Source organism: Stomoxys calcitrans, chromosome 5 (genome assembly GCF_963082655.1).
Source record: "Stomoxys calcitrans chromosome 5, idStoCalc2.1, whole genome shotgun sequence".
Lineage (NCBI taxonomy): Eukaryota > Metazoa > Arthropoda > Insecta > Diptera > Muscidae > Stomoxys > Stomoxys calcitrans.
Window position 1 is genome coordinate 154,222,279 of NC_081556.1, and position 24,899 is coordinate 154,247,177.

At 36.4% G+C, this 24,899-nt stretch overlaps 1 protein-coding gene across 7 annotated transcripts in view; it reads left to right on the forward strand.

Annotated features, from left to right (window-relative positions):
- The window catches only part of LOC106094415 (protein grainyhead), a 467,628-nt gene that overhangs the window by 410,139 nt on the left and 32,590 nt on the right, over window positions 1-24,899 (forward strand). For all 7 annotated transcript variants that reach the window (XM_059370613.1, XM_059370612.1, XM_013261660.2 and 4 more), the window contains 3 exons: window positions 6,591-6,702; window positions 8,119-8,213; window positions 21,521-21,577. In XM_059370613.1, coding sequence (XP_059226596.1) covers window positions 6,591-6,702; window positions 8,119-8,213; window positions 21,521-21,577 — 264 coding nt within the window. The remainder of the gene's footprint in view (window positions 1-6,590; window positions 6,703-8,118; window positions 8,214-21,520; window positions 21,578-24,899) is intronic.

The following is a 24,899-nucleotide window of genomic DNA, read 5'->3' on the forward strand; positions in this document are numbered from 1 at the left end:
ATCCGATGCCGCCGAAATAAGGAACAGTGAGTTGTGTTAGGCCAGTCGACTTACCAAATCAATTTGGTCCAGATTTAAATATAGCTGCCATACAGACCGATCTCTCAGTTTAAAGTCTTTGGGTCATAAAAGGCGCATATATTGTCTGATTTCTCCAAAATTTGGAACAGTGACTTGTATTAGGCCCTTCAATATTTTTCTTCAATTTTGCTCAGATCGGTCCAGATTTGAATACAGCTGCCAAATAGACCGATTGCTCGATTTAAGGCTTTGGGCCCATAAAAGGCACATTTATAATCCGATTTCGCTGAAATTTGATATGGTGACTTATGTTAGGCTTTTCGACATCCGCGTCGTATATGGTTCTGATCGGGCTTTATTTGGATATGGCTACCAAAGCGACCAATATTTTGTTCTAGAAAATTAGACCACTCAATATCCGTGGCAAATTTGGTCCAAATCTGACCATATTTCGATAAAGCTGTTATGGGGCATAAAGTATGCATTTTTCTCCAGTTTATGACGAAAGGTGGTGTATATTTATACATGTGGTGATGGGTATCAAAAGTTCGGCCCCCCTGAACTTAAGGCCATTTTACTTGTTGCACAGTCTTTTGATCCGAGTTTTTCCAAAAACAAAAAACATATATAAGTTGATCCTATTTTAACTGATCTTCTGATTTGACTTTATAAACACCTTTAAACACAATTATTGTCAAAATTTTGGTGGAACTACGTTGACAAGTTAGTTCTGAAAGGGTCCATTATACACTGATTCTAAAGCACCTTCAGTGGATAATTTTAATGGAAGAATTTAAAAAAGAATCTTAAAAATATTTCACCTTGATCATAATCTTGTTTTTTTTTTGTTTACGAAAAAAATTGTCCAATGAACTGGAAAATTTTCATTCATTGAGCTGTAAAAATTTCATTCGAACCGCTCACTTAATTTATTGTTTTGTTTATCAGTCTATCAATTTTTTTCTTTTTTTGCCCACCATACTTTTTTTCAGTGTATATTCATATGTCTGCGGCTTTATCAAATCCAAATTCGTTGTTTTTTTTTTTGAAATTTTTTTCTTCATGTTATAATTTGTCTTAGTTTAGCTTAAAGTTAAACTTTCCTTTATCGTAAAAAGCGATTTTCTCCATTTGTGTGTTTGACAAGCGACCACCAACACATTTGGCTTAAAAGCAAAAAAACAAATTTCACTCTTTAATGCATAAATGCGTGTGCGCCGGCGCAGACGCAATGTAAGCTGCAAGGTTTGTTTTTTGCTTGACAGACATTTATTGGCTCAGTTTAAAAACAGTTTTTTCATGACTTTTGTGACGTTTTTCCCCCCTAATACAGGCATTCGGGCGTTTTGGTTGTCCGTTTTTCTCTCTCAAACGAAGCATAGGAAAATTAGAAAATATAGTTTACAAGTTTTTTTTTTGTGGTGCCATAAAGGCCTTGCTGGCTTGCTGGGGATGCCATAAGACATTTAACTGTATTAATTTTATGATATCAATTTATTTTGTTTGCCAAGGCTGTCTTCAAGAAAATGCTACCGAGATGCAAAACGGCTATCATGGCCCCGCTTGACTTTTATTACTTTTGGTGGAGTTGTTTTAACTTCGCCCCTTGCCTGCACATGGCATAACATGGTCGGGCATATCTTTTAATGCAAGAAGATAAGATGCATTTTTTTTCTTTCTTTTAAAATGCATTTAAAAATATTTGCATAAAATTCCAATAAATTAAGCCAAAGGCTCAAGTAACGAAAAACAAAAATAAAAACACCAACACCACAGTACAGACTGCTGCATAGCTGGCACAGCATCTTAAACCATACCTGAGGGCTCTTGCACAATTTATATAAGAAATCAAATGTCTTTCAGCATAAAGTGTCAGCATTAATTTATGTTTGTTTAACTATTAAGCCCTTTTTCCCCTAGTCACACATACACACCACACACCACACACTCGCATTGAGAGAAGAGACTCACACAGCCATCCCCCAGTAGCAGTGCCAAGTCTGTAGAGCGACATTCAGCATTTCTTACAAAAAAGGATTGAATGCAAATTTTCGAAATTATTTATGATGCTTGGCAAAGTAGAAGATATCATTTACCTCAACACAGAAGCAGAACATCAAAATCGCACCTTAACTAAGCATAGCGAATCTTTCAGTTTGTCTGCCAAGAGCTAAGGAAATGTCTTTAGGGGATTTTTTTTTTTTTGTTCTATAAAGGAGATGGATTGTTAAGGCTTCTTCCTTTATGGCAAAGGGGTGGTTAAACGCAGATGCTCTCCTCACATGTTGATGATGATGATGATGCACATAGCACATTTTTAATGATAATTCGCTTTTGTTTTCATTTGCCCCTTATGGTTTCCATTTACAATAATACCAAATTTTTATTTTTATTATCTCTACCTTGGCTTAAGCCTTTCTTAAATCCTTTCTTTAAGTAGGAAATATGCAAATATTTTATTTTGAAAAATTCATAATTTGTTTAGTGTGTTTTCTGGGACATTTTCTATTTTTCTCCTTGACTTTTCTTTTGTATGTGAACAACGATAATGCTCTGAAGGGTTATGGGGAAATTTTTAGGGGCATAGATTTCACTTATCTAATATTTATATTGATTTTGACATATTAAATGAAATATTGTCTCTCAAAAGATTTAAAAGAGGAAAGGGATTATAAAAATAATAAAAATAGGCAATGAATTGTAATAAACATCGGAAATTTAAATGTTTTTTTCGTTTAATTTCTAAATAAGGTCTTCAAAAATTATGTATGAGTGTTCGTGGATAATGCACATTTGTCCCTAAACATTGCATTAATAGCAGCGATACTTTAACTATGAGCGCTGGTCGAGTGCTTTACAAGCTCAATGTCTAGTTCGAACTGCTTGCCGCAGAACAACGCCACTGAGTGGATAAGTTTGCAAATGCAAATTCTGCCCATGAACATTCCATTAGAACAGGGGCAAACTTCTCACATATCAATGAGTACAGTCCAATTCAAGTTTAAGCTCAATGATAAGGGGTCTCCTTTTTATAATCAAGTCCGAACGTCGTGCCGCAGTGCGACACCTCTTTGGTAAGAAGTTTTACATGGCATGTACCTCACAAATGTTGCCAACATTAGAAGAGGAAAGCCACCGCTAAGTTTTCAACTTTAGTTCTTAATGACTTGCTAAAAACAGAAATAAAACCAGTTCACTGAACTGGCCAACTGAACTAACTGAACTAGTGAACTAACTGAGTTAGTGATCTAACTGAACTAGTGAACTAAGTGAACAAACAAAGAAGAGAAACAAAAACAACCCACTGAACGAACTGTACTGATGAATTAACTGAAGGAACTGAACTAATGAGCTAACTGGGAGAACTGGAGAGGAAAGGGGAAAATAGAATGACTGGCTAGCTGAAGCATTGCAGTTATTAAACAAATTGCACGAATTTGACAAGAGAAAACGAGGAAAAGTGATGGTTGGTTAAGAAAAGCGTCAGAAACAGCTCACTGAAAGAACTCAGGTGGGAAACTTACCGAACTGAGGTGAACTAATGAACTAACTGAAAGAACTATAGGAAAGCACCCGGTACGGGTTGGCTATAGGCCCCACACGGGTTAGAAATCTGAGCTTCAATTTGTGTAGTGTTTACCGTCATCACGAGAAGCTCAGCTAAGAGCAACCGGTCGCGTCCATAGGTTGCGGATAATGGGATGTTTCGGGTAAGGAGTAGCTGCATTTGCTGGAGCGGTCAATCAAGCGGTATCGAGTGGAGGGTCTCTGTGAGAGGCCTTCTTTAAATACTGAATGCCTGTGATACTCGTTATGATAAGGCAAGTTATGGGCGCATTTTAATAACACACGGGTTAGAAATCTGAGATCTGATTTGTGTAGCGTTCACCGTTATCATAAAAATCTCAGCTGAGAACTACCGGGCGTGTCCACAGGTTGCGGATAGTGGGTTGTTTCGGGTACGGAGTAGCTGCATTTGCTGGAGCGGTCAATCAAGCGGTATCGAGTGGAGGGTCTCTGCGAGAAACCTTCTTTAAATACTGAGTGCCTGTGATACTCGTTATGACAAGGCAAGTTTTTGGCGCATTTAATTAACCAATGGCCTAGATGTTCGCGATCGGTCTAATGGACAGGAACAAGCTTGCTGATCTATGGAGCTCCAATTGACCGGGACGAGCTTGCTCACCTATAGAGCTCCACATACCATTGGGACTACAACAAAAACAACAATGCGAAAGGAAAAGAGAAAAAAGGACGACTGGTAAAGAAACGAGACAAAAACAGCCCACTAAACAAACTGAAAATGGGAACTTTCTGGAAGAACTAAGCACACATGGAAAAAAATTAATGACTGGTTAAGAAACAGAGACATGAACAAAACTAATTTAATAGGAAAATTAACTGAACGAATTGAACCAGAGAAGCAACTAAATAAACTAGACAAAAGCTAAAAGGGAAAAAGAATGACTGACTAAGACAAAAGACCTAAAAAGCTCTCTAAACGAATTAAACTTTGGAACTAACTGAACTAGTGAACTAATTGACGAAGTTGATGCATGCGATTACTTTAGTAACCGAAATTGGCCAGAATTATTATGGTATTGCATTCATATACAGCTATCGTACGTCATTGTTGCGATTGTCTTCAAGTGGTGATTGTATGCAACCTAAAAGGCTTTTAGATTCTGATGGTGTTCATGGTGTTGTTGTTGTTGTTTTGGCCACATTTTCATGTGAAGGTGACGATCCTCGTCAAACTCCTGTAGATGAGCAAGCTCGTTCCGGTCTAGAGGACCTATCGCATCGGGAACAGGGTGGCCTTTGGTTTTTTTAAAAGGCGCCAATTACTCACCTTGGCAAATAGAGCGTCATAGGCCGGTGCCGCCCGGCCTCTCACTGAGACTCTCCGCTCGATACCGCTGATTGTGCGCGACTGCCTTTGCAGCTACTCCGTACAGAGCATTCCACTATCCGCAACCTGTGAACGCGCTCGGTAGCTCGCAGCCAGGCTTCTTGAAACAGCAATGAATACCAAACAAATTGGAGCTCATTGTTCCAGCCTGTGTGGTGCTCACAGCCAACCCATACTATGATCAACCAGTGTAGTGCATACGTGAGTTTTTTAAGACTGTAAACTCTCCCACCATTTGGATCAAATCAAATTGAGATCATTTTACTGCGGCACGCCGTTTGTACTAGGCTATAAATATGAGAACCCTTAGCATTGAGCTTAAACATGAATCGTGTAGCACTCATTGATTTGTGAGAAGTTTGCTCCTCTTCCTGGTCGTGACATCACCTAAGCAAAAAACATTTTCAGATCGTGAGGAAGACTATCAGGCTTTGTTGGGCGCCGGGTCATCAACGTTTGGGTGTAATGAGCTGGCTGACAAGCTAATTAGGAATGGATTGTTAGTGAGTGTTGACCATAGAAATGAATCTATATACCCACCACTGTGAGAGTTGCTTGAAGCGTGGACTGACTGACTATGGATTGCAGGACAGGCACTTATCGTGTAACTGTCTTGACTAGCGATTGTTATGTCCTGGCCTGACTGGTCCTTGATATCATGTTAGTCGCAGGTTGCGGGTTTCAGGGTTTTTGGGGATGCGTTACAACCGGTTTAACACCTTCTGTGTGTATGTCCCGCACTGCCAGTCAGAGGGAGTTCTACTTAAGGTTATCATTTCTTTGATAAGCTGTCTGATTTAGCGGATGTGATTGTTCGCAAGTTGTTGGGCTTTTTCAAACGATCTGGATGGTTCAACTGTATGAACTAGAAGGCATCTTCCTTCTTCTGTTTCTGTGGTATCACAATGAACGAACAATCCCATGACAGCCGGTTGTACGTACCGGATTGACCCTATGAATTCCTACATCGGCAAGGGCTGCCGCCTCAGTGTACAACACACTGTTACTACTACAACAACAACAATGAACGAAAAAGTCTAAGAGTCTGATGGCAGACTGCCAATTAAAGCTAACCTAACTTTTAGCCGGTTTAACACATGTGGTGCTACTATCCCGAAAATGTGGGAAGTAGGCGCTGGTGCCTAGATTGCCCTCAGGCTCTTCCTCTGATTTTCTTTTCTTGGGGGCACAGGAGAAGTTTTTTTCCTCCGATTTATATCAGATATCAATGAGTGCAGTCCGATTCAAGTTTAAGTTCAATGATAAGTGGCCTCCTTTTAATGGCAGAGTCCGAACGGCGTGCCTTATGGCGACACCTCTTTGGAGTGAAGTTTACATAGCATAGTACCTCATACATGTTGCCAGCATTGGAAGGGGAAAATCACCGCTGAAAATTTTTTCTGATAGTCTCGCCAAAATTCGAACCCTGGCGTTCAGCGTCATAAGCGGACATTCTAACCTCTGCTCTACGGTGGCCTCCGTATTCTCCAAATTAACTCGATGAAATCTGTTCGCCCTCCATTACACTTGTTAAGATTTTAATTTCCTAATGCCATAGTTTTTTTTTTTAATTTTTATACATTTTCAACACCTAATGTCTTATTTTGGTAAAATATTTTCAACATTTCTTCTATTTATTTTTGTCTCCTTCAAACAGAGTGTCATTATGTTAATGTTCCGTGAAGAAAAATCCCCTGAAGATGAAATTAAGGCCTGGCAATTTTGGCACAGTCGACAGCATTCCGTTAAGCAGAGAATCTTGGATGCAGGTAAGTACTATGATAGCAAAAAGCTCCAGCCAAAAAAAGTCTTTATTTAGAAAAATTTATGACCAGCTTATAATAAAACATAAGAAATGTGAATTTAGGTTTAACGAAGGTTTTCATAATATTTTAAGGAAATTCCCAAAAAAAAAGACAATAATTCCATTGGGCATCAGTCACTATCATTAGCGGTTAGAGAGAAACACACAAATTTACTCCAACATACAGATGGACAGATAAAAAAAAATTTTATAAATGTGTTTATTAACTCCCACGTATGAAACATTGGTCATGGCAGAGGATGCTCGGAGTGTATAGATGTTTTTTTTTTTTCCTTCACATCTTTAGCTTATGCTAAATTGTTGATGTCTGTCCGTTTTTTGTCCGTCTGCCGCTGGGGGGATTTCGTTTGACTATCTATGAATCTTTTTCAAAGTAATTTGAGACAATGTTGCTTCATTTGCGTGCCGTATTGTTAACTCTCAGGGTTCTCTGGGAAATAAAATCTTTATTTCTACAACAAGTGTCATATTGGATATTGTTTTCAGTATGTTTGTGATTTTTTTTTTTTTTAATGCTTTTCCTTAATTTTCAAGCCAAAGCCAATGATGCTTATCACAATTGGCAGCATGTGTATGGAGGGTATAATATGGCTTATACGCTCAACAGACTAACTTGGATGGCTGTCTGGGTAGCTGGCGGTATGTCTGTCCGCATATCGGTTTGTCTGCCTGTTTGGTTATTGAAGATCATTGTAAGTTTTGTAATTTTATTGAATACGCATCGAATGAATTTGTTGCGGGCAATGGCCAATGGCCATTATAACAAAGATTTCATGGCTGATAAAAAAATTAAAGGCCTTAACTTGATTCACAACAAAACAAAGCCAAGAATTGCCACATTAGTGCTGGAGTGTGTTAGTCCCTCTCTCTCTCTCTCTCTCTCTGTCAGTTGGGTATTGGCCACTGGCTCATGTGAGAGGGGTATGTTACTTTGGCTAATTGGAAAAATCACACAAAAGGAGTTGGCATGCACCAAACCAAGCAAACTCCATACTCTGCTTCGCCAACAAAGGCTCATGATTGTACTTTGTGACCACTTTGGCCACATATTGTCGTTGTCCTCGCTCATGCTAATGGTGGTGGCTATGCCTAGTCTGTGTTGTATTCCCTACAAGAAAAAGATTTCTAAATTGTGATAAGTAATTGCTAATATGTTTTAAGCCTCATTCACATCTATATGTATAGGTGTAGAAAAATTTGTGACCATGCTGCAAAGATGACAAATGACCAATTCTTAAATATTCTTTGCCAACATCTCCAACAAATAGGAATCTCTTAGCCATATAGTTATGTGAGGTTTATTATTATTTATTCATTGGTATTTTTTTCGCAATTTTTTCTTTCGTTTTGTTTCCCATAGACACTAAGAATTCAGTGGGCCTAGCTGGTTGTATTGAAGAAGTCTCCCACAATGCCATAGCAGTCTATTGGAATCCCTTGGAAAGTTCCGCTAAGGTAAGTTGAATTATTTCTAAATATAATAGAAAAGCTTAAAAATTCAAATAAAAGTTTTCCTTATTTGTCATTTCAAATGAATCCTTAAAGAAAGAAGCTACACTGAGAGCAAAAAATGTTTTTTGTTGTTATAAAAAAATTAAAAAATGGCTTTGTTTATATAAAGAATAAAAAAATTCATAATAAATCTTGAATAATGAACAACGAATGATTCTAGCTGCTTTATTTGATTTCTAATACAATTTTGTTTTGTTTTTCCACTTATATTCAAAATGTGAGCAAATAAAACAAAAGACTTAAGAAACGAACTTTAAAGAAATCGTGTTTAACATGTCCACCATCATCGATTCGTATAATCCCATATGGAACACATCGAATTATAGATCAGAAACACCCTTAAGTGAGTTAGTCTAACATTTGGATTCGATTTAGCCATTTGCATCCCTCCTACCGTCTGTACACTGAGAAAAATTTTGTTTTAATTTTCCATCATCGATTCGTATAATCCCATACGGAACACATCGAATCATAGATCAGAAACACCCTTAAGTGAGTTCGTCTAACATTTGGTTTCGATTCAGCCATTTGCATCCCACCTACCGTCTGTACACTGAGAAAAATTTTGTTCTAATTGTAAAGATTCCAGCCAAAGATAACAAACTAAAATTAAAAATGATAAATTTTTCAGCTTTTTAAGGAAACTTTTCCTTTGGTGAAAGATACTTTCCTTGACATTAAGGATTTTTTTTATTTTAAATATTAGGATCCTTAAAGATCCTTAAAAGATCCTTAACTTTGTGTCTTGTTGTAAAACAACAAAAATCTAAAATAAGCAAAACATGGTTGAAAGTTAAAAAATTTACTTTGACTTAAGACAGCAGTGTAACTCAGCTAAAGACGTAAAATATCCTTAGCAATAGGAAATTCTTTCAATATTTAGTTTTTCAGGTTATAAAACTAAGTTTAAAAAATTTTTTTTTTTCTCAAAAAATAATAATTGGCCAGTCATCTGTGGAGTCTAATAAGAATCAATTAGCGATGGATATTTGAAATGGGTGATCCTGTTCGTTAGTAAAAAGGAAATTGAATTTAGTGATAGCATCCTACAAATAAGGAAAAAATCTTAAATTTTATGCCAACTTTTTCTTCACATGTCATTCTGTACGTCTGTCCAGTTGTACGCCTGACTTTTTATACTCACCACTGAATGATGGGGGTATATTCATTTTGCCATTACGTTTGCAACGCATATAAGTATCCATTTCTGACCCTATAAAATATATATACTCTTGATCAGTGTAAAAATCTAAGACGATCAAGCTATGCCCGTCCGTCAGTCCGTCCGTCTGTGGGTCTGTCTGCGCCTGTCCGCCTGTCCGTCTGTGCGACCGTCTGTTGAAATCACTCTACAGTCTTTAAAAATAAAGATATTGAGCTGATTGTTCGATTTCGCCGAAATTTGGGACAGTGAGTTGTGTAAGACCAGTCGACATCCCGAATCAATTTGGCCCAGATCGGTCCAGATTTAGATATAGCTGCCATATAGACCGATCTCTCGATTTAGGGTCCTGGGCCCATAGGGGGCGCATTTATTATCCGATTTCGCCGAAATTTGGGACAATGAGTTGTGTTAGGCCCTTCGATAGCCCTCTTCAATTCGGCTCAGATCGGTCTAGATTTGGATATAGCTGCCATATTGACCGATCTCTCGATTTAAGGTTTTGGACCCATAAAAGGCGCATTTATTGTCCCAAGTGGCCAAAATTTAGGACAGTGAGTTTTGTTAGGCCAGTCAAAATTTCTCTTCAATTTGGCTCAGATCGGTCCAGATTCGGATATAGCTGGCATATATATCGATCTCGCGATTTAAGGTCTTGGGCCCATAGAAGGCGCATTTATTGTCCGAAGTCGCCGAAAATTGGGCGAGTTTTGAGTTCAGTTAGGCTCATTAAAAACTTTTTGCAATTTGGCCCAGATCGTTCCAAATTTGGATATAGCTGGCATATAGACCGATCTCTGGATATAAGGTTTTGGGCCCTTAAAAGGCGCATTTATTGTCCGATATGGCCAAAACTTGGGACAGTGAGTTGTGTTAGGCCTGTCAACACTTCTCTTCAATTTGGCTCAGATCGGTCCAGTTTTGGATATAGCTGCCATATAGGCCGATCTCTCGATTTAGGGTCCTGGGCCCATAAGAAGGGCATTTATTATCCGATTTCGCCGAAATTTGGGACAGTGAGTTCAATTAGGCTCTTCAACAACTTTCTGCAATTTGACCGAGATCGGTCCAGATTTGGATATAGCTGCCATATAGACCGGTTTCTCGATTTAAGGTTTTGGGCCCATAAAAGGCGCATTTATTGTCCGAAGTGGCCAAAATTTGGGACAGTGATTTTTGTTAGGCCAGTCAACATTTCACTTTAATTTGGCACAGATCGGTACAGATTGAGATATAGCTGACATATAGACCGATCTCTCGATTTAAGTTCTTGGGCCCATAAGAGGCGCATTTATTGCCCGATTTCACCAAAATTTGGAACAGTGAGTTCAGTTAGATTCTTCAACAACTTTCTGCAATTTGGACGAGATCGGTTCAGATTTGGATATAGCTGCCATATAGACCGGTTTCTCGATTTAAGGTTTTGGGCCCGTAAAAGGCGCATTTATTGTCCGATATGGCCAAAATTTGGGACATTGAGTTGTGTTAGGCCCTTCGATAGCCCTCTTCAATTAGGCTCAGATCGCTCCAAATTTGAATATAGCAGCCTTATAGACCAAACTCTCGATTTAAGGTTTTGGCCCCATAAAAAACACATTTTTTATCCGATTTCGCTGAAATTTGAAACAGTGAATTATGTTAGGCTTTTCGACATCCGTGTCGTATGTGCTTCAGATCGGTCTATATTTGGATTTGGCTACCAAAAAGACCAATATTTTGTTCTACATAATTGAACAATAACTTGTACTTATTAGACTTCTCAATATGCGTGTCGAACTTTACACCTTTTTTACTTGTTCTTCTTTTTTCTATCCGTCCGTCTATGTGGACAAGTACTTAACATCAAATAAAAATTTATGAAAAATCCTTTTTATTTATCAGATCTGTAGGGTTTCTCAAAGCTAAGCACGGCAAACAAAAGACTTAAGCGAGAAACTTGAAAAATTTTTTTAAAAATTTTTGTGCAAAGTTAGCAATCTCCAGAAATAAAGATAAAGGACCGCATCAAAGGTGTTCTCTAGACGATCTCATGTCCTTCCATCCATCTTTTTAACCGTTGGAACTGTTTTCTTTTCATCTGTCTGTCTTTCCGTCAGAGTTTAACAGCCTATACCCTAAATAATTTGACTTATTCAAATTTCCACTTACCTTTCCTCTTAACGTAATCACAGTTTTTATTTCCTTAAGGCAACAAACTTAGCTAAGAAAAAATTTAAAAAAAAAAAATCACCCATAATCTGCCAACACAAGTTATTGAATAATTTCCTTTATGTTGTAATTTAGTTTAACATATTTCCACTGTATTACGTGCCCATTTCTTAAAGTCACATCCTATGCAAGCCATGTGGATAGAAAAAAAACTTCATTTCGTGTCTTAGCCATTGAGCATTCACTGGCAGCCCAAGCAGCATTCAAGTAACCACTAAGGAGACCAAGAAGCCAAGAACAAAAAAAAAAGAAACTTATAATGTTAATGAAAACACATAAATATCAGGCAGCGATTAAAGCTAATCAAGCTTAATTGCAAAAAAGCATTCAGTAGCTGGTAAAGAAATAAGGGAGCCTACCTGGCAGAAGCTCTAGGTGTTGCTTAGGATTTTTTCCACATTTTTTGTTTTTTTTTTTTTGTACAGCCTACTTGCCAGAGTTTTAAAATTTTCTATGCCACACCAATGAATGAGTGGTGGTTTGTAGCGGTTAAAGCTTTAACAGCACCATGCATAACTTATGAAAAATATCTCAATTTCCGTTGTTGAAAATTACCTGACTGCCTGTGCAATAGGAAAAATAAGTGCACACTTAGAGTAGATGAAAGAAGTTGAGAAAAAAAAAACAAAACTCAAATAGACATATAGCCAGAAATCCTTTTAGGCTTTCAAGTCACCCTCTCTCTCTCTCCCCCCCCTTTGGGAGATTATATCTTTAAAATGACCGCCTTGCTGATATGCTTCGATTTTGCTGCCCCACCACCAAACTTAAACAAAAAAAAAAGTGCATATGAAATATTGGAGCACCTGGCTTATTGGTCTTTGGTTTTTTTGTTTAGAAGGGGTTCTGTTGAATGGAAAATTTATGCTACAGTTTTAAATTCTAAGTCGCCGCATTTTGCAATCATAATACTTTAATGTGGCATTGAATTATGCCACACATTTCAACGAAATCATTTTTTATTTCCTATGGTTGTGCCATGATTTTGCCAAGTTGAGTCTTTGTTGGCTGCTGTAGCCACCACCACCATCATCCATATCACCATTGACTTACTTTAAATGGATTTGGAAAATTATGCGGTTCTTAAGGCTTTGCCACTATACGAGGCTTAATTCAAATTATGAAAGTAATTTGTAAATCTAAATGCAGAAAGCATGCAAATGCTTTGAGTTCAAACAAAATGGCATATAAAGAGGGTGTTAGGCATGGTGGAAATAAGAATAGAAGAAATAGAAAATAATAAAATATTGTAATTCGCGATGGAAACTCAAACTTGGGGATCATTCTAAAAAATTTTCTGGTAAATCAAAAGACTTACCGCCTTGTTCGCAAAATTTAATGAATTTTTAAAATAGGTTTATTCGACAGTTCTATAAAGGAAATTAGAGGCCGTTTCACGGATGTCCAGGCACGTAAATATAAAGCACCTGTTCCTTAGTGGCAAATTTTACCCATGAACAGGAACAAGAGCAAACTTCTCAAATATCAATGAGTGCAGTGCGATTCAAATTTAAGCTCAACGCAAGGGGCCTCCTTTTTAGAGCCGAGTTCGAACGGCGTATCGCAGTACGACACCTCTTTGGAGAGAAGTTTTTCATGCCATAGTACCTCACAAATGTTGCCAGCATTGGGAGGGTAAAACCACCGCTGAAATTTTTCTGATGGTATCGCCAGGATTCGAACCCAGGCGTTCAGCGTCATAGGCGGACATGCTAACCTATGCGCTACGGTGGCCTCCTAAGAGAAACAAACAAAAAGATTTAAATTTTAAAAACGACCTAAAACATAAAACAAATTTCCTTTAAATTGCAAGAAATTTTAATGAAAACAAAAGACTTAAGACACAAACTTTTTTCAGCATTTTTGTAGTAAAAATTTGGCTTCAACTTTTTTCAGCATTTTTGTACCAAAAATTTGGCTTCGTTTTTTTTACAGACATAAAATTCAGTTATAGTCATTTTTGATCAACTGATGTAGTAGAAAGTTTCAAGGAGTAAAATCTGGGCGGGGCCGACTATACAATACCCTACACATAATTGGTCAATATCTTTAACCCATTAACGCGTGACCCTCGATACCTTCGTACGATTTTAAGAGCATTTATATTGACTGGCGAGAACATCAGAAAAAATTTCTGCAAGGGTTTTTCCCTCCTAATTCTAGCGACATTTGTGAGGTATTTTGCCATGTAAAAACTTCTCCCCAATGAGGTGTCGCTCTGCGGCACGTCGTTCGGACTCGGCTATAAAAAGGAGGCCCCTTATCATTGAGCTTAAAACTTAAATTGGACGGCACTCATTGATATGTGAGAAGTTTGCCCCTGTTCCATAGTTCCAAATATTCCAAAATTTGCAATATCACATGATGGACCGATATGGCCCCATATACAATTCCAACCGACCTTCAATAATAGAAAGTATTTGTGCAAAATTTCAAGCGCCTATCTTTACTTCTTCGAAAGTAAGCGTTCTTTCGTCAGTCAGAGGGTCAAACGGACAGACATGGCTAGATCGTCTTAAAATGTTATGATGATCTAGAAAATATAAACTTTGTAGGGTCTTGGACCAATATTTCGAGGTTTAACAAAGGGACAGACGAAATTATTGGGTTGCCCAAAAAGTAATTGCGGATTTTTTTAAAAGAAAGTAAATGCATTTTTAATAAAACTTGAACTTTAATCAAATACACTTTTTTTCTAAAGCAAGCTAAAAGTAACAGCTGATAACTGACAGAAGAAAGAATGCAATTACAGAGTCACAAGCTGTGAAAAAATTTGTCAACGCCGACTATATGAAAAATCCGCAATTACTTTTTGGGCAACTCAATAGTGTAAAACCATTCTATGGTGAAGAGTGAGTGAGGAAAAAGTTTCCCCTCTCCTAAAACCTAAAATTTTCACACACGTTTTTTTTTTTTGATTTTTTAAAACCTCTTTTCCTTTTCCTCAAAAAATCATTCCAACTTTCTCTCTCGTCTCACACACTAAACACAACCCCATTTGTCCCCACAGTAAAAAAGAGGGCGTTTTCATTCAAATAGCCTTTTTAGCCAATTAGAAAACGTTTTTCCCAAACTACACTTGAATGTGACACTCTGAAATTGAAACGCCATTGGAAAATTAAAATGACAAACAGGCATAAATTAAACACTCACAAAAAACAAACGCTAAAAATTTACATTTGTTGCCTTGTCACAAGTGTGAAATAGAAATACATGAAAATTCAAAAGAGTGCCAGTGCGAGTGCGAGTGCGAGTGAGTGTTGTTGCGCTATGTGGCTAAGACGGTTGACGTAATCATTACCACTAATGTGTCTGCCATTATTGTTATTACCCAGGCAATTAGCACCTCACGCACTCACGGTATGGAGTCTGGCATTTTTGATATTTTTCTATGGACATTGAACATTCACCAACTGAGCTACCATACATAAAAAAATGCATAAAAATTATGGCATTAATTGAAATAAATAATGCTCGCACGCAGTCTGCCCAAAGCCATGCATAGATAGTAGGACACATTACGTATAAAGTTTCAATGAATTCATTCAATTAGCCATTGGGGGGGAGAATAAAAAAAAACTGAATTATGCAAATTTCCATGGAGGCCAGAATGACATGAAATGTTTTTTCACATAATTACAATGGACAATAAAGAAATTATTCAGACATGACACATAACTGCTTGAAGCTTGATTTAAATAACAAAGTAATGACAGCCAATGGCTTACTTATGCAAAATTTTCCTAAGGAATGCCAGATTTTAAAGCTTCCCTTGTCCACAGACTTTATGGCTTCTTTTTGTGGCCTAAGAGAGGGAGTTGTTTAAAAAAAGTGGTTTAATGATTAATTTCCATTCTAGATACCACTTGGCGCTTGTCACAGCAAAAAAAAAATTAAATGAAAAGGTGAATGGTTTCATGTGGTAATGCAATCTCAGTGGCATTTGTGCCATAAAAAAACATTCTGCTATGCTAATTAATTTGAAAAACAAAACATTCATTAAATTATTACCATTAAGCTGCAGCGGCCAAGTATTTTTTTTTTGTTTATGCATTTTTATTACGGCTAATCCACCAATAGCTGGCAGCAATAACAACAACAGCGGGCACCACAGCGTAATATTAATTGAAATTATATTAAAATGAATTTTTTTCTAATCGTCATAGTTTCTATTGCACACGTCGTCAACTGAAATAAGCCATAAACTTGGTGTGCTGCAAAAAGCTAAACACACACACACACACACACACACAAAGCAATACAATTAAATCATTTGCAATTTCCTGTGCATATCTCAAAACTTACACACATTCAGCAAAATTAAGCAAAAAAAAACAAATACGCTGCCAACTATTGGCCATTTGATTTTGTATACAACGATCACCACCATCATCTCCTCAGTCTAGATCTTTGTTGCCATAGACTCTACAGATAGATCTCCTCCATATACATATATTGTGGCACTCTAGATGACTTTTCAGTATTGTAAAGGGGATTTTGTTAATAAATCACATTTGCTGTGAGTGTGCTCGATTTTAACTTTTGTCAAACAATCATACAAACCTCATACAAAAGAAACCAATTGTAGCTTTGTTTGTCCAAGTCTTAGAGAGTTACAATTTTATTTGCCAATCCAATGGCTATGGCCATTATGTCAGTCAGTACCACTGTGAAAAGCCAAGCAAATTTCAATTCAAAATGTTACATTTTTATTTCGTATCTTATCTCTCTGGCAAGTATAGCATTTTTTTTTTGTTCATTTATATCATTTCTTGATATTGCTCTCTCCCACCTTGTACACGCCCTGGCCACCCTCATGCTTTGCTTTGCTATCTGTCTGGTTGTTGCAATTGCGCTTGCTTGTTGTTCGCTGGATGGCTGCTGTTATAAAGAGGCTTATTAAAGTCTTAAAATTTATTGCAAATGTGCTAAATAACTAACGAACAAAAATTTCCATAAAATATTGAATTATTAGCTAAAATAACACATTGTTAATGCCTGTCTCTAACTGTGTTCGGTGTTTTGTTTTTGTTTTCTTCTGTTTTTTTCTTTGTGCAAAAATCTGTCCATTTGGTCGATCAGTTGTTGTTTACAAACTATCAGGTCAATTATGACACTTGTTTAGATAAATAATAAAATATTTTAATTTAAATATATGTAAGCTTTGTGTGTTAATTTGTTCTTTTTGTATAAGGCATATGTAAATTGCCATAATGCTTTATTGTGCTTGAATGTAATATCTGCTCAGTTCAGTTCAGTTCCAAAGTCGAGTTCGTTGCTTAAGTCTTTCGTTGGTAATATGAATAAAAGAATTTTGCAAACAATTTATTAAGAACGCCTGAAGATTTTCTAATAACAGGGATGTTTAGGTGACATAGATCTCTTAACCTCAAGAACTTGGGCTATATTAGCTGCCAAGGAAATCTCATCCAAAAACTTTGTTGCTTAAGTCTTTCGATTGCAACACATTTGGCATTTTACTTCAGTATTAACTTTACACAATTACGATAGCAAGGGTGCTGCATGTGCGGTGCGGAGGCGACCGTAGCGCAGAAGTTAGCATGCCCACCTATGACGCTGAACGCTTGGGTCCGAATCCTGGTGAGACCATCAGAAAAAAAAAAATTGCAACGGTGGTTTTCCCCCTCCTAATGCTGGCAACATGTTTAATAGTCAGACTTCAATTTTGCATACCCATTGAAATATTGAATAGAACCTTATACGATTATCTTACGATGGTACGAAAATTGTGGCTTCTACAGTCTTACAAGTCGAAACGCATAAAAGATCGGAGAGTTTTATCTAAATCGATTTTGATGAAATTTTGCACACGTATTGGGATGTCAATTAAACCATCTGATGAAAAATGTTGTAGAGATCGGACCAAAATTGTGGCTTCTACAGCCTTAAAAGGCAATATCGGATGCAAAATGTATATGGGAGCTATATCTAAATCTGAATCGATTTTTATGAAACTTTGCACACATACGGGGACGTTGAATAAAACGGCCCATGCCAAATTTTGTAAGGGTGGGTTCAAAATTGTTTTACTACAGCTTTAAAAGGCCATATCGGAAGAAAGATATACATGGGAGCTATATATAAATCTGATCCGATTATGATGAAATTTCGCTCACATATTGGGACGTCACAAAAAGCACTTCGTGCCAAATTTTGTAAAGATCGGACCAAAATTGTGCCTTCTACAGCCTTTATAGGTCAAATCGGACGAAAGATATACATGGGAGCTATATCTAAATCTGATCCGATTTGTATGGAAATTTGCACACATATGAGAATGTTGAATAAAATGCTCCATGCCAAATTTTGTAAGGATGGGTTCAAAATTGTGGCTACTACAGCTTTAAAAGGCCATATCGGATGAAAGATATATATGGGAGCTATATCTACGTCTGAACCGATTTTTATGAAACTTTGCACACATATGTGGACATTGAATAAAACGGCCTATGCCAAATTTTGTAAGAATGGGACCAAAATTGTGGTTACTACAGCTTTAAAAGGCCATATCGTATCAAAGATATACATGGGAGCTATATCGAAATCTGAACCGATTTTTATGGAACTTTGCACACATATGAGAACGTTCAATAAAATGCTCCATGCCAAATTTTGTAAGGATGGGACCAAAATTGTGGCTACTACAGTTTTAAAAGGCCATATCGGATGAAAGATATATATGGGAGCTATATATAAATCTGATCCGATTATGATGAAATTGTGCACACATATTGGGACGTCACAAAAGATACTTCGTGCCAAATTTTGTAAAGATCGCACCAAAATTGTGGCTTCTACAGCTGATCGGATGAAAGCTATATATGGGAGCTATATCCAAATCTGAACCGATGTAGGCCAAATTAAAGAAGAATGTCGAAGGGCCTAACATAACTCACTGTCCCAAATTTCAGCAAAATCGGACAATAAATGTGGCTGTTATGGGCCCAAGACCCTGAATCAGCGGATCGGTCTATATGGGGGCCATATCAAGATATAGCCCATCTTCGATCTTAACCTGCTTATGGACAAAAAAATCTTTGTAAAGTGTCAGCTTAATATTTCTATTTTTAAAGACTCGACCAAAAAAAATTAGCTCTAAAAATTTTTAATTTCCTATATCTTTTAAATGTTTTCAACAAAAAAAAAAATCCTCCTGCCAAACGAAAGACTTAAGCAACAAGCACCACCATATTAGAAAAACCCCCATTTTTTTTGTTGCCATACCCTTTCGCGAAGATAATTAAAAATCAATTTTATCTTATAATTCCCTTTAAAAATAAATCAGTGCTAAAGAATTCCCCCAAGAATCTTGACAACAAATTAGTTATGCCTACACCAAAGATATGTTAACAATTAGCCACAGAAGAAATTACAATTTAATAAAGTTTTGCCATTTAAAAAAATCCCTTCTTAGGGGGAAAATGGGGGGGGGGGGAAATGCTGCTATTGTTGGTGATTATTAAAGGCCGACAGTCTTATGATGAGCTGTGCATAGAAGATGGGAGGTCTTGGGGATGTTTGGCAGGTGTGGCACGTACCGTACGTACCGTCCATGTTGTTACTTGGCCAGCCTGCTTTGCTCTGGCCTATAAGGCCAACACTTTACATAGCTGCCATTGTCATTTGTTAGACTCTTCTTTGGCTTTTTGGTTGATATGTCCATGTTTAGTGGTTGCTTGGACATACTTATTATGGATATATAACTGTGCGCAAGCTGGCTGGATGGCTGCCTACCACTGCAACTTCCATTTAATTAATTTCCTTTTTGCTGCTGCTGCTGCTGTGGCTGCTTAACCACACAAAGCCTCACAAACAATAAGATTTTTTTTTTTCAAATTCTTCTTACTCCTCGTCTTCATCTATTGCTGCAAGTTTAAGACATTGCTGGCGTAGCGGTTGGAAAAAATGTTTAAAATTGCCAAATACATTTATGGTGTTGTTTAAAATGTTTGAGTTAATGTTAAGATGCCTGATGAGGAGAGTGTGTAAGTGTGTGTGTGTGTGTCCACATATCTGCAAGGATGGGGATGTGCGTGTGCATATGCGCACGCTTAAATGTTTGTGAAATTCATTTACAAATTGTCGGGTAAATAAAAAAATCCACCTTACTGCCATGAATTGCCCATGATGACTAGTCGTATGGTTATTATAGCCATATAAAACCCCTATCTCTCATGGCTGATCTCTTATCCTTTTGCCTTTGTGGTTGATGTTTGGATTTTTTTTTCTCTCTTGTTGTCAAATGGCAAACATCCGCATTTGTCATTTTTAATAAAAATATTAATTTTGTCATTTCGTTTTAATACTCGTACACCGTATGCCATTTCCACATGGCGGTGTCTGTCCATGTGTGTGTCAGTCTCTTTGATGGGTTTAGGGTGTTTTGTGATTCGTTAAGGCTGTTTGGTTGCGTTCCTGCAGTTTCTTTGTGTGCTGTTATAGTGGGCCTACTCTATGCTGATGCCTTTGGATTTTGGATGATGGCGGCAAATGGCGGTGATGGCCATGTAAAGCGACAACGAATCACTGACTGACATACTGCATGAGTGCTTGAGTGAGTGAATGGTGGCTCTGCCCTAAGCTTTATTTGGTAAAGCCTGTGTTCGCTAATTAATTCCCATTAAACGCTAGTGGCTCTTTTGGTTTGAGATGCATGCTCGCTCTTAAGGCTGTACGCTGCTGCACTTTGCCATTAAAAAAAAGCCAATGGTTGGCTGTGGTGGTGTGGTTACCAGCATGGGTATTGGCTGCCACAATGTCCACAAAATGATTATGCGTTTTTCGTAGGCCTACATCAAAAACTGTTTATTGTTAAGCATTGATTCCCCCACTACAGCAACAGCAACAACAGCAAAGGCAGCTACCAAACTGTTGACTGCTGCCACTGCCACTGCCGCTTCTGATGATGATGATGATGATGGATTTTCCAATCGTTTGCCCCTTTTGTATATTTATTTCTTCTTCTTCTTATTTTGCAATGGCATTCTCGAAATTGTTTTAAACACATTTCCATTGAAACCAAAAAACAAAAAACAAAAACGTCACACAAACAAAGAAGACAACTCAAGCACGTCTGGTCGTACGCACAATCATCATCCCCGGCAGCCGCGCAGTGGGCTCATCATCAGACAGTTCAAAGCAAACAAGCACTTAACAAGTTGTATAATTGAAGCTGCTCGACGAATGCTCGCATACTTTGGTCTATGATGTGCGTTACAATGATATTAAATAAAAATTAAATGGTGGTGGCCCCTTTGGTCAGCCTGCATCTTTGTCGCATAGCTCCCCACTTTTCGAAGAGAAGCCCGAGAGAGGGGAGGCTATTCTCGGTGGCTATTCTCTTTTTGTGTATAGCTAGCCAGGTGATTTATTGTAATGTTTGCTTAAACAACCACACAGCATTATTACAAGCTTGAGAGCATGGCATCAGCACAGCAATATTTCTGCTAATGCTGCAGCCATCATCACCATAATGGTTAAGTAGCAAAACTTTAAAGCACTTGTTGTTGGCTGTTGCGTTTTTTTTTTTTTTTGTTTCTCCTTCTTTAACGTTGTTTGCGTCTTCCTTTGGTCTTATAGCAATTAATAGCCAATGACAAATGTTGCTGCCAAATACATAACTGCAACTTGCAATAGCCTTAGCCATCATTTTGTTTGTGATTTGCTGAAAATTGTCTGCTGCCATCGCCATTATGGCATATTTGTTTGGATTCTTAGATTGTGGCTTCTTTCTTTTTAATTTCTGTTTAATGTTTATGATTTCCTTATGGCCACATGTTGATGACCATATTTTCTTGCTGAGAAATTTTTGCCATAGCAATATTTTGATAATAATTTTTATTTCTATTTTCCTTTACAGATTAATATCGCCGTGCAATGTTTAAGTACAGATTTTAGCAGCCAAAAAGGTGTTAAGGTAAGTGGAAAGCACTTTTTTTTATTAAGAAAACTGAAAAAATATGAAAATAAAAAATTTTAAATAAAGGCTTAAAAAATGTAAATCATACGTAATTTGCCGCTCTTCTAGAAATTGCAAATATTTTTTTTTTTTTTTTTTCATTTACATATAAGGGTCAAGGAGATTTTTTTCAAATGACTGCACCTTATTTCACACTCACAATTATACTAAAAAATGAATTCTGCATTTAAAGACCTCCAACGAACATTGTAACAGCTAACTATTTATGCAAATTATTGCCATGATTGATTGATCAACTTGTCTGTTGGCATTTGTGGAAGGGGAATTCTTGAAATCTTAAAAGTTACTGAAAAGTTAAATATATTATTAATAACGATTTATTACAAATTACTTGTCTTTCTTTTGACAGTAGATTATTCATAAATGTCTATTGGCCTGTGGGATTGGTCACTGTTTAAAATAAATGCATAAATATCATTTAATTATTAAATAGTTTCAGTTCATTTTTGTCTCATCATGCTTGGAAATCATATAAATTGCAACAAGGGAAAAAGAGAATTAAATACCCAAACAAAAACCATAGCAGATAGGTCCATACATAGATAACCCCTCCAGTATTGGACCTGTGTGGTTTTCAATTTATCCAACTTTATTTCAATTTATCCAACTTTTATTTAAATTGAGTTTAATTTTCTTCATTATTATTTTAAAAATTAGTTTCGTTTTATTTAAACGATTCGCTAGCCCCCTTTTTGATATTGGCCAATAGTGAAGGACTTTCAAAAACCTAGGTAGTCAGTTTATAAGATTATGAAGTTTCGTAATAATTGCGTTTAAAATGTCAGAAATCTGTCCCCTTCTGTAACCAAAGTATCAAATAGTACCAAAAACAAGTAAAAATGCGTTAAGTTCGGCCGGGCCAAACTTTGGATACCCACCACCTCGGGTATAAATGTAAACCACCTTTCATCAAAATCCGGTGAATATAGCATACCTTATGTCCCAAAGCAGTTATATCAAAATATATTCCGATTTGGACCAAATACTTATAAGTACAGTAGCTATATCTAAAAATATACCGATCTTACCCATTTACGACACGGATTTCGAAAAGCCTAACATAAGTCACTGTGTCAAATTTCAATGAAATCAGATTATAAATGCGCCTTTTATGGGGCCAAGACTTTAAATCGAGATACCGGTCTACATGGCAGCTATATCCAAATCTGGACCGATTTGGGCCAAGTTGCACAAAAACATCGAAGAGCCTAATACAAAGCACTGACCCAAATTTCGGCGAAATCTGACAATAAATGCGCCTTTTATGGGCCCAAAACCATAAATCGAGAGATCGGTCTATATGGCAGCTATATTCAAATCTTTAGCGATCTGGGCCAAATTGAAGAAGGATGTCGAAGTGCCCAACTTAACTCACTGTCCCAAATTTCAGTGACATCGGACAATAAATGCGCCTTTTATGGCCCCGAAACTTAAAACCGAGAGCGGTCTATATGGCAGCTATATCCAAATCTGGTCTAATCGGTTCCTTTCTGCAGAAGTTTGTCAAGAGGTTTAACTTAACTCACTGTCCCAAATTTCGGTGACATCGGACAATAAATGAGCCTTTTATGCGCCCAAAACCTAAAACCGAGAGATCGGTCTATATGGCAGCTATATTCAAATCTGGAGCGATCTGGACCAAATTGATGGAGGATGTCAAAAGGCCTAACGCAACTCACTGTCCAAAATTTTGGCAAAATCGGACAATAAATGCGCCTTTTATGGCCCCAAAACCTAAAACCGAGAGATCGGTCTATATGGCAGCTATATCTAAATCTGGTCCAATCGATTCCTTATTGCAGAAGTTTGTCAAGGGGCTTAACTTAACTCACTGTCCCAAATTTCAGCAAAATTCGATAATAAATTGTGCTCTTATGGGCCTAAGACCCTAAATCGGAGGATCGGTCTATATGGCAGCTATAACCAAATCTGGACCGATCTGGGCCAAATTGAAGAAGAATGTCGAATGGTCTAACACAACTTACTTTCCCAAATTTCAGCAAAATCGTATAATAAATGTGACTTTTATGGGCCTAAGACCTTAAATCGGAGGATCGGTCAATATGGCAGCTATATTCAAATCTGGAGCGATCTGGACCATATTGACGAAGGATATCGAAGGGCCTAATAGCAAAGGTTAAGCTGTATCCTAATTTTGAGAGCTTTATCTCACTTCGTTAAGAAAGTACCATTTTGTACGTTTGAGTACCATAGTGTATCAAAGTTCAAAAATTCCGAGCTCTAGTTCAATTTTTAAAGAAAGTACCAAATAGTACCTATTGCGGTACTAAATGTACTATTTCTCCCACTCCCGGTGTGATTTTCAAAAAAATTGTTTACCAAGCCATATTTTTTCGAGACACTTTTTCTAGCCCTCTCCGTTGGCGCTGGGCAAATATGAACCTTTTCGTACATTTTAGTACGTAAACGTACGAATATCACCAAATCCATTCTAATCCCATGCCTTCGACCCAAGACCAACATTCGTGCGAAATGTCATTTATTTCATTTTTATTTTATTTTATTTTATTTTTTTTTTATTTTATTTTATTTTGTTTTTATTTCATTTTATTTTATTTTACTTTTTTATTTTATTATGTTTTATTTTATTTTTATTAGTTTTTTTTATTTTATTTTGTGTATATTATTTTATTTTGTTTTTATTTTAATTTATTTTATTTTATTTTATATAATTTTATTTTTGTTTTATTTTTTTTATTTTATTTTATTTTTTATTTTATTTTATATTATTTTATTTTTGTTTTATTTTATTTTACTTTATTTTATTTTGTTTTTATTTTAATTTATTTTACTTTATTTTATTTTATTTTTTTATTTTATTTTTATTTTATTTTTGTTTTATTTTATTTATTTTATTTTACTTTGTTTTTATTTTATTTTATTTTATTTTATTTTATTTTATTTTATTTTATTTTATTTTATTTTATTTTATTTTATTTTATTTTATTTTATTTTATTTTATTTTATTTTATTTTATTTTATTTTATTTTATTTTATTTTATTTTATTTTATTTTATTTTATTTTATATTATTTTATTTTATTTTATTTTATTTTATTTTATTTTATTTCATTTTATTTTATTCTATTTTACAAAACAAAAGACTTAAGACACGAATTTTTCAACTTAACGCCCTTTTCTTTGAATCGTTGTTTTCAGTGCTGATTTTCAGTGATTTCTGTGATTTTTTCGGCTTTATTCATATTCCTCGGATATTAATCCTTTAATGTGTTATAACA